The 14,385-nt window shown below is 41.9% G+C and overlaps 1 protein-coding gene across 1 annotated transcript in view; it reads right to left on the reverse strand.

The window, feature by feature from the left end:
* Positions 1-14,385, reverse strand: part of HDAC9 (histone deacetylase 9) — a 642,497-nt gene that overhangs the window by 505,543 nt on the left and 122,569 nt on the right. Inside the window, exon 3 of the mRNA XM_067562102.1 lies at positions 8,998-9,132. Coding sequence (XP_067418203.1) covers positions 8,998-9,132 — 135 coding nt within the window. The remainder of the gene's footprint in view (positions 1-8,997; positions 9,133-14,385) is intronic.

The raw sequence follows: 14,385 nt of genomic DNA on the forward strand, positions 1-14,385 counted from the left end.
TTTTGAACTAATTGCTGTAAGCTCTCTTGGTTAAATCAAAATAGCACTAATGGTTTTGGGTTGGCTGGAAAACAAGAACTCCATTTCACAAAAAACTTTTGAAGTTTCTATATAGATTCTGATCCACAGTGGAACATAAACAAGTCTTTTTGCAATTTTGGAGGGGGAAGAGTAAGAGAGGGAGGGCCTGGGCCTGGGCCTGGGCCTGGGCCTGCAGGTTAGTGTATTCACCTGGGATGGGGCTGACTCAGGTTCAAGTCCCTGCTTTGCCTGATTGGCAAATGTCCCAACCACTGGGCAAAAAGTCAGTCTCTCAACATCTCCTGTTGGAGCTGTTCTATTTTGCATAAGTAATTAAATATTAACAACAAAGATACTGACTATAGTCCAATGGTTAGGGCACTCACATGGAATGTGGACTTGAACTTGTATCTGCCACATTCTTCATGAGGATAAGTTTAGCACCTGGGCTACTGACTATCCTGGGGCCCCACAGTATCTTATTTTGACCAGAAATTCCACCCTGCACCTTAGAAACTATCTCAATATATCAGCTTTTCTGATGAAAAACATTTAATCAAAAATTCCCAACCAGCTCTACTCATTGGGACAAATTGTATCCTGGCTTAACTTTACATGCATACTGAAGTCAATGGACTTGGGCAGAATCTGGCCTTGCAATACTTACTGGACTGTGGAAAAGTACATCCACTATTATGCTTCAAAGAACAAGTAACAAAATCAAAAACACTTTAAAAATAACAAAGAAGGGGGAATATTTTTCTTGGTTATGGATCCATACGTCTTTTGCATATAGAGAAATAAGATCTTTTTCTCTTGTCAGAATACTATGAATATAAGACATGCAGCACACACAGCAATCAATGACCAAAATGAACCCTTAAGTCCCATGCATTCCACTGTAAGAATCTGAATGTGATGTTTTAAAAAATAGATTAGAGCTATCTCTTTCCAATTCTTCTCTACCTCAAAATAATTTTGAACTGAGATTGAAACATTTTTCCCATCTGTCAAAATATTTTAAGTAGAATAAAGCTGGTGGTAATTTGTCAAAATATTTAATTGCAGATAGTATCTGAAATTAAGCAAGCAGCTCCTTGAACTATTTAAAATGAATAAACTGTCAAAGAAACAGAACGTTTTTAGAAAAGTTTGCAAGATTTTGCTGCATACATAATGAGGGTGTTTAAATTGACTAAAAGACTGATGAGAGTAGTAAAATGTATATAGAGCAAATGCCATGCTTCATTTTCTGCCTGGAGGTTCCAGGCTCTAGATCACCATATATACACCCGATAATGAACCTTACTGCAAAAGTGCTCTAGGGGAAGGGATATGTATCACTAGATGATCTTCCTTTCCACTTTCAAATCCTTCATTTAAAAAAAAAATCAATCTAATTCTTCCATGAAGACTTTCAAAAACAATCCACCAGAAATAAAATAAAGCAAAAACATCAAAAATGCACTGTTTCACACTACTTTCAATCTACTGATTTTATATATATTTTATACACACAAAAAAACCCTGTGTTAAAAGTCAAGCACTCAAAAGTTAGAAAATGCCAGAATTAAGGTTGCCTGAACAACCTTAATTTGCCCCTCCCCTTTTGTATGTATGCATTATGATACAGACTTTAATTACATGACCAAATACTACTATTTTCCCTACGGCTCCTACCTCATTCAGTGCACAGATTGGGCAGTGCTCACTCAATATTTTGTTTTCTCATTTTTCAATGTGTGGCTCTATATCTTATTTTTTGCACACTATTCAAACCCTGTTTGGAAGACAGAATTATTAATTTCCTCATGGGCTTCTCTATGGTGCTCATCAATATAGTATCAGTGCACTTTGCAAACAATTATCTTATCTCCAGAAGCCCCGTGTGAGGTTAAGAATTGGTATTATCCCCACTGTAAAGAAGCTGAGGCACAGAAAGATTAAGGACAAAAGTTTTCAGTAATTTTGATATATCTAACACTTAGCATTCTATAGCACTTTATGTGTTCAAAGAACAGCTTCCACTGACTTCAGTCACAGCTGTGAGCGCTCAGAACTAGTGCAGAGCATGCCACAGGGTACCAATTCAGGTACTCCGAAAACGATGAACACACAATTAGTTACTACCTGTGAAAAGTTTGGTTTAAGTGACTTGCCTAGCATTACGCAGGAACTCTGTGCCAGAGGAAGATATAGAATCCAATTCTCCAAGTCAGCATTCAACTGCCTTAACCATGAGAACATCCTGTCTCTTCCGGCAAGCCTCTGCTCCATTCATTGCACGCCTCCCATTTTCTGCAACAAACGAGTCAAGAGTCCTACAGACAACATTCATTCCACTGGTATCATTCGTTTCCTGAGCACCATCCATCTGGTACACTGAATGAGGCAGGGGTCTGGTGGATAAATAGAATGTGATAATGTAATTAAAGACTGTATTGTAATGGATATGCACGGGGTGCTGAATTAAGGATGCACAGGCGACCTTAACTCTGGCATTGTTGAACTTTTGAGTGTTCAATTATGAAGCCTTAACAATATTTTAACTTATTTTTTTAGTTTGCAATTCCCTAGGTTTTTTAAAAAGCAGAAAAAAAACTCCAAAAACAAATTCCATCATGTGGCATCATATTGACAGCCACATAAGTCATCAGCCAGGTTGGAACCTTTTGATCCACCGTACTTACTTCTGCCACTATAGCTAACCAAGTAACTGACAGCAACAGTAGACTGTTAGGCATTCCCAGTTTCCCCCAACTCTCAGTCCAATCTCCTTGCCCAGCCAGCCCAAGTTTCCCTCCCCTCTGCCAGCCTCCGACTCTTATCCCCTCTGCAATCTAATCTGGCAGTTTTCTCCTCCATACTAACTAGTCCCATTGACAGCAAAGGAGAGACAGGCTAGTCAGGTGCCAGAACCTGGAACAGCACACAGCAGCCCAGAGCTGCAACTACAGGGAAAACCCTTCTCAGTCCCAAGCTGGAGCATGCCCAGTGTGGATGGAATCTTCAGGGAATTTAGCTGCTACAGACTTGTTTAAAAGGCTTATAACTTGGTCAATTTTCATGAGGACAGCAAGAGATACAACCCTGACACAAAGACCCCTCCTACCAAATTTCAAATCCCTGCTCCAAAGCATGGAGGTGCTAGAGCTTTTCAAATAAATGGTTGCCAGAATTTTTTAACTTGGGCAAAACATGGTATTTTTCCTTATGCTTGTTCTTGGAAACAGCTGAATTATTTTGGCCACTCCCCCACCTGACCGCTGCAAATATCCAGCCTGAAGCAGAAAACCGGCATGGAAAATTGGAACCCAAATGATTAAAAGTTTGCTAAAGTTACAAGCAATGGATAACATGGGAAGTGTTGGGCAATTTAATAATAGGCAGTGCTACTAGCCCTGCCGAGAGAGAGAGAGATGTAATCTGTCTGAATGCACTGTCTATGTCATTAAACCGTAAGATCCTGGAGGGAAGAGGACAGTATCTTGCTCTACTTTTTCACAGTGTAAGCACATTGATAGTACTTGATAAAAAATAATAGTAACAACGAAAACATTGCTATCAAGATTGTTCTTTATCTTCCAGTCACCAACTCAGTTTAAACTTTTTCCTCTGACAATATTCTAATAGGAATACTAAGAATCCATACTTGCTTTTTTTTTTTTTTTAAATAAAACAAGGGGCAGATTTATGTGCCTAGCTCTCATTAACACTTATGTTATATACATGGAGAAATAAATTAATTCCTTTGTAATCCTGCATGAACATGCCATTTTTCACCCTAGTATTGTTACACACCCAGACACCCACCCCACTGTAATAGTAGTTCTCTCTATAAATCCAATGCAACTCTCTTTAAAGATAATAGAAACATGCTCATTGACTTTGACGGGGCTGATCCAACTTCCATGTGACTTGATGTACCAGCAGATCTAATAACATTACACCTTCATATGCCATTCTCCTTGAATGAATACTGGCTGGCCCACCATCTCCCCTTTACCCAGGCTAGTTTACAGCTCCTCCAAACCCTTTCCAAAGAAACAGTGCCATTTCAATTGCCTCAGCAGATCCACAGATGGGCTAGGAATTACTTGGGAGAATACGGTCTGCAACAAAAAATAATAATTTTGGAAAAGATTTTGGTACTGGAGTGCGTCAGTCCTCAAAATTTCTGTTCAAATGAAAGGCTTTCCTGAGAGGTGCAAGACTGTCCTATAGTTAAGACAAAAGATTGGGAGTCAGGAGTCAAGGCCATGCAACAAACTTCGTGTGTCTTTGGTCAAGTCACTTAGAACTAAACTATGTTCAAACTATATGAAAGAGACACAGCATGGAACTTGCAAGCCAGAAGCAGGAGAGGCTAATGTGGTTTTAATTCACCTTTGCACCCTCCTATTCTGGGGGCTATATAAGTCCCTAGCATAATTTAGACAGGCTCCCAGGTTGTCTAAGTTCCAGCAGTGTTACCAGGCTGTTCTATGGGCTTGAGCACTACCCAGAATCTCCACACACCATGCATGCTACAGCCTGGCCTGACACACCTGCCATTTCCCAGCCCCACTCCTGGAACAGTCTCTTAAGTGGAACTTCCAAAGGAGTCCTTGGAAGGCAGCCTTACGGTTCTCTACTGCAGTGTGTGTACCATGGGACTCTGCCCCACATTGGACCCAGGGCTTTTTAAACCCTTTTATGTGGCAAAGAGTGGCTAGAACAGGAGTGAGGATCTCACTCATTAGGTCCAGGCGCATAGGTGTAGGTGGAGTTATCTGTTTGCTTACTCTTTTCCCAGAGTAGGAAATGGGCAAGGAGGGACAAGAAATGGATGCAGCTGAAGTACAGTCTTAATTCAATGCCTCTATTTTGCTGGCCACTGCAGTTGAGCCAGCAGAGGGAGGATGGTCATTAATTACTGGTACAGCTCAGCAGAATATTAATATCCACTGGGAGCAAAGCTGGGACAAGGGAGAAACTGTGATTCAGAGTTATATCTCTGAGGCCCAGTGTCTACCACTGCTACTTTTGGAGTGGTGCAGTTGATACACTACCCCTTGTTTAGGACTGTACCTAAAAGTACACTCTAGCCCTTAATCTCTTTGTGCCTCATCTTCCTCATGTACTCAACTGTTTAACAAGGGGATTGAAGGCTTAACTCATTTAGGTTGATAAAGTGCTTGGAGATCATTGGAGTAAAAGCACTATAAGTGCACAGAGGTATTATACTGATCAAATGAGCACAAAGAGATCCTGTATGTATAGGACATCAGTATCAGTTGGCCTTTGCCAGACACTTCACTAAGAGCAGGCCCATAATCCATGGAAGCCACATTTTAGCTTCACTATCCCCATGTATAATTTTAATAGACAGCTTCCACAAGATGACATTTGCAGTACTAGATTCTGTCTACACTTACCTCTGAGATTCGGCGGCAATCAACGGGAATTACGCAAGCTACACAAAAAACTTGCGTAACTCCCGTCGACTTCTCTGCTCCTCTTCAGCACGCCGTCTTCACTGCACTGCGCCGATGGGAACACAATTCCCATCAACACAGCGCTACACCACTTGTGAAGGTGGTCTTAGTACGTCGATTTCTGGATCGACTGAGCAGGTCTTCACTCTGCCACCGTCAGTGTAGCCGTAGCCCTAGTAAAATATCACTGGTCTGTAACAGTGAATAAAGCTAATTTTTACTACTTCCTTGATTGGGTATATAGAGAGTTAGACAAATGCTGCTTTTCTTCTAGACATGTCTCTTTCTCTCTCTCTCTCTCTCTCTCTCTCTCATGCTCTTTTCCGGTAGCCGAATTTGTATGTATTTTTATAACTGTCTATATTGAGAAGCAGCATTTTCTGCAAACAGGTTAAATTTTTAAGCTCTCCTAAAAGAATGCTTAATGCTGCATATTTGGGAAAAAACCACAGGACAGAATTTTTAAGAGGGCTCAGCACCGAGAAGTGAGGTTAGATTTTCAAAGGAGAGCTCTGATCACTTAGGCCCTTACATAAAGGCACCAGATTTTCAAAAGTCATCAACATGTTGAGCATTCTGCTTTTTTGAAAATCTAGCTCTAAATGTCACAATTGGAGCCTTCTGAGCTCTTAGCTATTTTGAAACTCTGGTCCCAATTATGAGCACTGAGCACTAGAAAATATGGGCTTGATCTCTTTTGAAAATGCTGGATGGAGCTACTATGTACCTACCCAAGCTAAAAAAATTAAAATGGTCAATGAGGGGACTCAGCCACATTCACTACTTTCATGTCTCTATATTGTATATTAAGTATGGTATATATATAATGCCACTCTGTAACGCTCATTTTCATTGTTTTATCCTGGTAGTGGTTCTCCATTCATAAACGAGCAAAGACATGGAGTCTTCTAACTCTGTGATTTGTGTTTACATGGCTTCAGATGCACCTGCAACGTCAGTAAGTCACATGTATTTCAACCACTCTTAAAGTACTGTAGCCACCATTGCTATCAGGGACTATACATCCGACCAAGACAGAGTGTCAGCAATACAATCAACATGTCCAACAAAACTAATCAGTTGGGCTCCTGCCTCCAGAGTCATATCTCCCACTCAGAACTCCATGCTATCTGAAGAAGAATTCCATTGTACATATACCTCAAGTAATTTAAGTAGGCAGTTGGGCATAGAAAACTTGCCCAATTGCACATTTAGGATCTGACCTTGCAGTTGATAGCACACAGGCAAACTATTGCATTCACTGAGAGGGCCACTGAAGTTCACTTGTGTGCTGCTATCTGTTGCAAGATCTGGATCACACCTTGCATGTGTAATTAACATGACTGAATAAATAAAACAGGTAATTGTGAAGACTAGTGGATGATTATGGTCATTTCCATACAAAAATACCTATTTTGTATACACAATTCTACATACAAATTAGCTATGCAATTGCCTAAATTATTTGTCAGTGTGGTGTATTTGTTTTGTTTAATGAATGTTTTCTTACATTTCTCAACCCCTTATTTTGTAGCATTGTTACAGGATGACACTGATCCTTTAAGAGGGAATAGGGCCAGTGCACCTGTGACTGGCCAGCTGATCCCATCTGAACTTTAAAAGAAGGCACCTGATCCTAGAGGGAGGAGACCAGCTGAGAAAGACCCTGTGAGGAGGAGCCTGGGTGAGTTGGGCTGACAGCTGGTCAGAAAAAGAGCAGAAGGAGTGGACATGGGGCTCTTGCTGCCTGCTCCCTAAGAACTGGGAGACCTGGAGAGGAGAACTGCCAGAGTCCTCTGAGAGGTGAGGCAGGGAAGCAGGACTGCCAGAGTGCCCCAAAGGGGAGCCAGAAGTAACCTGAGAACTAAAGGGGGGAAAAGCCCTGGGTGCTGTAGCCCAGAGCGAATTGAAGAACTGTGATTTTGTTGAGTCCTTAGCAAGCTGGGGAGAAGCACTGAGGTATTACAAGTTATTACTGACATTGCAGACCACACTGACAAAAGAGGTATGCACAGCATGGATCATTTTGTATCAACAATTATACATGACTATTTTTGACAAATGATACTTAACAACAGAAAAACAACTGCATGGCTAAATGAAGATTTCTATACATAGGTAGCCCTTGGGTGTTTCCAATGATTTAAGAGCATAAGTGTATTCACTTGTAAAGAATTAGGAATTACCGAGGTGCACTCCAAGCAATCATTCTCTCTCCATTTCCAACAAATCAAGACACTGAGCAATATATTTGCTCATGAATGGATTGAGAAAATATTTTCTCTGAATTCAAAGGTAATTTATAATATAACAAGTTTTTTAAAAATTCAAAAGTGAACCACAAAAAAGTCACAAAAATACATCAGTAAAAGAATAAGTAATAAAAATGAAACAGTAAAACAATGCAGAAACTGTAAATTTCATACCATATATCATACCTAGTGTGAACAATCATATACAAACTTTACTCATGTCTAATGTTCTTAGACAGTCTGAAACTTGATGTATTATCTCGCAGTTCAAGTAAATATGAAACTCTGCCATGTAAATTCCAACAATCTCATACACTTCCGTCGCAGGTCTGATCCTACATTCCTGGCTCTGCCAAAACTCCCATTGAGTAAAATGATAGGTGACGGTGCTTCACACCTTGCAGGATGGGGCCCTAATTTAACTGTACTGTGCTACTTACTGGTCAGCAAAAGTATTTCATTTTCACTTGCACTCCCAAATAATTTCCCACAATAGGAATGGGAAACTGCTATCAAATAAAGCCAAATATTTAATAATATGTCAAGTATTTCTCCAGAACTACTGCATTTTCTAAGAGTTTGTCTTGACAAGAGTTGAGGTATAATTTGATAATACTGAAGGCGTACTCTAGAACAGCAATCTCTCATTTTGCAGTTGTTGCTTGCCCGAAGAATTGTGTAGCTAACAGCTTTGATATAGCCTCAGCATGCTTACCTAATGACAACTTATTTCCTCAAGTTAACTGTCTCAGTGAAACCCAAAAAATCAGTCTGTTGTCCAGAATAAATATATTTTCCTACATATCCAAAATTAGATGATCACATTTTGAAAGCTCACTCATACCTGCACATTTTCTTCTGCCCAATCTAGAAGCAACTTCTGTTGCTCTCTGTGGTATTTGTGAGCAAAAAGCATTCATTTAAAATATTCCTGTCTCATTCTAGGCAATTCGATTGGGAAAAGAAAATGTTAGTAGTGACAGCTATATTACTATATTAAAATATAGTAAAAACAAGCAACAGAAAATCAAAAACCATCAACACTCGACTAATTTTTTTAACTTGCTTCATTCATTCTCATTACTAAATATGAAATTGCTTTACAGTATGGATGAATGATCTTAGAATACCATATGTTGGTCTCAGAGGACAAAATCCAATGTAATGAGGACAAATATATTTGTAAAACAGTTGTGTCCTGTGTTAAAATGTATGCATAATTGTAAGCAAGTATTTACATTACTTACCATCGCCCCAGTGTCTATTCCAATACATGGCAGGAGATACTGTAGAAAGACCCCTCTGCAGGTGTCCAAATCGTTCTGGGTAGTTAAGATGTTTCTCATAAGGGGCTTCTGTAATGCATCCCAAACATTTTCCATCTAAATCCATTTTAGTGAAAAGTAAGATAAACACCAAGTACATGAACATGAACAGGAACATGAAATACAATTTTGATTAAGTCAACTTTCTCTACCCAAATGGACAGTTGACACTACGTTTCCCACCCTGCAAAGTATTTTTAACCTAGGAGCCTCTCACATAGCCCATAACAAGCAATGGCTATTCAAAATTATGGCTATAACAACAATGGCTATACAAAAAAAAAACCCTACAAAATTCAGTCTTGTGACTTTCAGCTCAAGAGAGAAAATCATCATTTTGACCATGTACCACAATGGAAAATAATACTTTGAAGAGATTGTTTTTAGTGTTTATTTGAATTAATTACTACAAATTAGAAGTGATATCCTTGTCAAAACAATATTTCTTATAATAAAAATTATTTCAGAAAACACCTGAGGAAGTTTAGAGCTTGTCTACACCTACAGCGTGGCAATGGAGAAGTCACCCTATACCGAGAAGAGAGAGCTCCCATCAGCATAATAAAACCAGGTTTGCAAGAAGTGGTAGCTCTGTTGGCGGGAGCAGCTCTCTCACCAACATAGTGCTGCCCATACTGGTGTTTATGTTGGTGTAACTTATGTCGCTTAAGGGGGTGGTTTATTCATAGAACCCTGCAAATCCGCAGATATCCGCAGACCATTTTTTGCGGCTTGTGGATTGGATGCAGATCTCAAAGGCAGGGAAGCAATGGTCTACAGCTCATAGCCTTAGAGACTGCTTCCCCACCTTCAAGATTCAGGGGTGGGGACTGGCTGCCAATCAGCTGTATCCAAACTCCTGAGAGACATAGTTAAACTAACCTAACCCCCAGCATTGACAGCATTAAGTTGACGGAAGAATTCTTCCTTCAACCTTGCTGCCACTTCTTGAGGAAGTGGATTACCTATAGCAATAGAAGAACCACTCCCATCACTGCAATATGTGTCTATGCTTACAACACTACCTCAACACAGCTGCAGCAGTGCTGCTGCAGCATTGTAAGTGTGGTCTATAGCCTAGCACTGACCTAGGCTAACACAGATTTATTTGAATTATATACGTGGTCTACCACAATGTAATAATCAATACGACCACTATTCCTTGGCTGATTTGACAGCTGAAAGTCTGGAAACAGAATCAGAGAGATGAGGTGATATCTTTTATCAGACCAACTTCCATTGGTGAGAGAGAGACAAGCTTTCAAGATTACACAGAGCTCTGCTTCAGATTTTGGAAAACACACTTAGGGCATGTCTACTCTACAAAATTAAGTCGACCTAATTTACGGCAGCATACAACTGTTGCAGTAATTACATCCCTTGTGCCACGTCTACACTTTGCTCCTTGTGTCAGTGGTGCACCTCCTCATCAGGAGCACTTGCAACTGAACTGTCAGTGCGGGGTATTCTGGGATGGTGTAGCAAGGTGCTGTGGCCTTCCTTGGAGCCTGGGCCCAAGGAAGGGTCACTCTACCCCTGCTGGACAGAACCAGGCCCTGCAGGCCAAGCCACCCGGAAGCAGAGGGGTGAAGCCAGGGCCAGGGTAGGAAGTATAAAAGGCAGGCCCAGCAGCTCAGTCAGGGGGAAGCTGCCGCTGGAGGCAGATGTGTCTTCCCAGAGGGTGTGGTCTAGGCCTGACCCAGGCCCTGCAGCAGTTTGGCGCAACCGCGCCGCCGACTGGAGTCTCCAAAGCCTGCCCGAATTGCTGGGCTCGAGTGACTGGAGGGGGGCTGCCCGACCCTAGTGATGGGGTAGGGCCACTGGACCGTAGTAGCTGGGAGTAGCTACCCAAGCCCCCTGGGTGGGAGAAACCCCGAGGCCGGCCCTGACCTGGAGGAGCTGCCTGGTGTGGAGGACCCACCGGCATGGATTGAACCTTGTGGACCGGAGGAACCCCTGGGGTCCTGTGATCTGGAGGAGCTACCTTCCGCAGATGACCTTAAGCAATTTCCGGACCTGCCACCGGTCGATGGTGAGGGACTCGCCGGACACCCGCTCACAGCCTCCCCCAGTGACTCGGAGGGAGCTACATAGCTGCAGATACCCAAGGATTGGGTGAGAAGAAGTGGCCCAGGGATAGCCATAGCAAGTGGCTGAGTCAGGGCAAAACCCCCCATCAGCGTGTTGCAGCTGGAGCCCCGCTTTGCCACTAATAGGGCCCTGGGCTGGAATGCAGTGAAGTTGGGTGGGCCTGCGTTCCCCCCCCTTCACTAACCACCCTGGGAGTGCTTGGCGTCCTCTACACTGCTGGCCACAGGACCCCAAGCTTTGCCAGCCCTGCCTGACTGTAAGGCCAGGGGCTATAGACCACTAGACCTGCCCCGCCCACTCAAGGGCCAGGGGCTATTGATTGCTGCATCAGCCCTGCCTGGCTTGAGGGCTGGGGGCTGCAACCCATATGTGCCCCGCCTGCTCGAGGGCTGGGGGCTATGGACTCCTTCGTCAGCCCTGCCCGCCTTGAGGGCCAGGGGCTGTAGACTGTACCTGCCTGCCTACTTGAGGACCGGGGGCAACAGACTGCTTGTCTGCCCCGCCCCGCTTGGGGGGCCAGGGGCACCAGACTACTCACCACCACCACCACCCCCCTGTTTGAGGGCTGGGGGCCATAGAACCATGGTACTTTCCAGCCCCGCTTGTAACCCAGGGGCTAAAGACTCTGTTGCCTGTCCCACCCTGTCTGAGGGCCAGGGACAATAGACTACTGGCCCACCCCACCTGTCGGAAGGCTGGGGGCTATAGACTGCTGGGGAAGCCTGCTCCGCCTGGGGGCTGGTGCTACAGACTCATAAACAGGGAGTTTATTACCCTTGACAAAGGCGCTGTGGCCTTCCTCGGAGCCTGGGCCCAAGGAAGGGTTGCGAGGACACGGGCTGGACCATGCCACCAGCCTACAGATGGCTTCTGAAATCCAGCAACAGTGGATGTAAGCAACACAGTGTCTACATTGGCACTGCGTTGACCTAACTACATTGACAATGACTTTACGCCTGTCATGGAGGTGAAGTTATTAAGTCGGTGTAGCAAGGGAGTTACATCGGCGGAATCAAAATTTTAGTCTAGACACTTCAGGCAGTGTAAACTGCCTTGCGTTGACCTAACTCTGTAGCACAGAGCTCCGAGTGCCACAGCTAAATACAAGATGGAACAGATTGTTTAGCATAATTACTTCACCTTGAATGGTCTCTTGAAATATGTTAAGTGGTCCGTTTACACTCCTCCAGTCAAAGAGGGGAATAAAAGGAGGGGGGAGGCAGCTGGGAGAAAGTTGTTAAACAATCTGCTCCACCTGGTATTCAGCTGTCACACTCTGGTTTCCTAGACCTGAAGAAGAGTCTGTGTAAGCTACAAAACTTGTCTCTCTCATCAACAAAAGTTGATCAGATAAAAGATATTACCTCACCCACCTTCTCTCTCTAATATCCTGGGACCGACACGGCTACTACAATACTGCATACATAGAAATAGAATTGTCAGCCATGAAAGTGAACATGGGAGATGTCCTAGAGACAGGCAATTCCTGCTCCTGAAAGTTAGCTTTTTTGGGAAGCATCCTTTTCCCGACATCTGGCAGCAGCAGCTGTTGACCACTGATTCATGAGGGAAATACTTAGGAACCCCTTTTCCAGCTTCTAGGTGAATGTAGATACTTGATCTCTCTACTGGTTTAGTATTGTGGGAACTGTGTGGTTCCAGCAGAAGGAAGGAGAAGAATGGGAATAATGAAGCACGAGATATGGCATTCATCAGGGTGAACTGATTTAAATCAAAGCAGTTTAAAATCACCAACTTTTATCATGTTTTAATCAGCAAGCAGAAAACCTTGATTTAAGTCATTGATATAAATCGGGCTTTGCATTTGTATTGAGTCATTTTCCTAAAGAAAGGTTGATTCTCATCGGTTGGTAACCATTAAAACATGTTCATTTGCAACTAAATAAAGCCTTCACACTTAGAGCTAGTCTACACTTAAAATGTATAGCGCTCGTATAATCATGATCGATCAATGGGAGAGAGCTCTCCCATGGACATAATAAAACCACTTAAATGAGCGACAGTAGCTATGTCAGAGAGAGAGTGTCTCACACGGACATGGCGCTGTCCACACCAGCAGTTATGCTGGCAAAATTTATGTTGCTTGGGGTGTTTTTTTTCACACCCTTGAGCAACAAAAGTTTTGCCAGCATAAGTGCTAGTGTAGACAAGGCCTAAATTTGGTACTGCTTTTTGCTTACCATGAGAACACACTACAGCTACACAAATTTATTTAAGCAATTATCCTGTTTGATTCATATTTACTCAGATACTTAAGTTTTACATTTTTATTATATTAGAAAATGGTGAAAGATGCATTTCTTATTAATAGATTATTTTTTTCTTGTGATTTTGTCAAGCTCTATTTGGACAGAAATTCCAAATCAATTAAAAATGAACAAAACCAGAATTTTAATTGTTTTAATTAAATAAACCAGCCTTAAATGTTCTCGATGCATAAGAAAAGTTTATCAAAACCTGTTTTGCATTTAAAACGAATTGATTCATTAAACAAAGGAAGTATCTGTAGTTAGTGAACTGAACTGATTGTTTCTGGTCACATGTCCTCCAAGGTTTTAGAAACAGTAGATCTCATGCTCTCAGGCCTAGTTTTCATTCAGAGATTGGAAAAGGAAAACAAGATTTCCTGCTTTTTTCAAATCCCAACTTTTTTCTTAACTTTGAATGCACTAATCATTGAACTGAACTGGTTGAATAAACAGAAATGAAGAAAATATTCTCTCTGACCCTATAGAAAAGGGTGCTGCTGTCATAAGCTGGTTTAGCAAACTCTGGTTCTAGGTTCTTAATCAATAACTTCTACCAGTTCAGTGGTAATGACTTTCTTTAAAATGTGGCAGCAAACATGTACTGTTTAATATTATTTTTTGTATTTAATTTAAATAATTTTAATAGATTATAATAAATGTAGGCCTTAAAATGGGTTGTCAATCTTAAATTTAATTGTAAATAGATTTTTAAAAATAAACCTGTATTTTATTTAAATTTTAAAAATCCAATTTAAACTAAAAAAGTCTGACCTTTTAATTTAAAAAAATTATTTTTATCCACTGTGGTGTTCATTTATGAGATCTTCTTCCCCAGGCACGTTTGCAGCCCATTAATGTGAAGCTATGTGGTGTTGGTTTTACCTTTTGAGGCAGGCAGACTTTGCCAAGAGATAGGATAACCCACACAGAGGCAGAGGTACCATCTTTG

Source organism: Emydura macquarii, unplaced genomic scaffold, assembly GCF_026122565.2.
Source record: "Emydura macquarii macquarii isolate MOO-44397 ecotype Brisbane River unplaced genomic scaffold, CSIRO-AGI_Emac_v2 contig_2422, whole genome shotgun sequence".
Lineage (NCBI taxonomy): Eukaryota > Metazoa > Chordata > Testudines > Chelidae > Emydura > Emydura macquarii.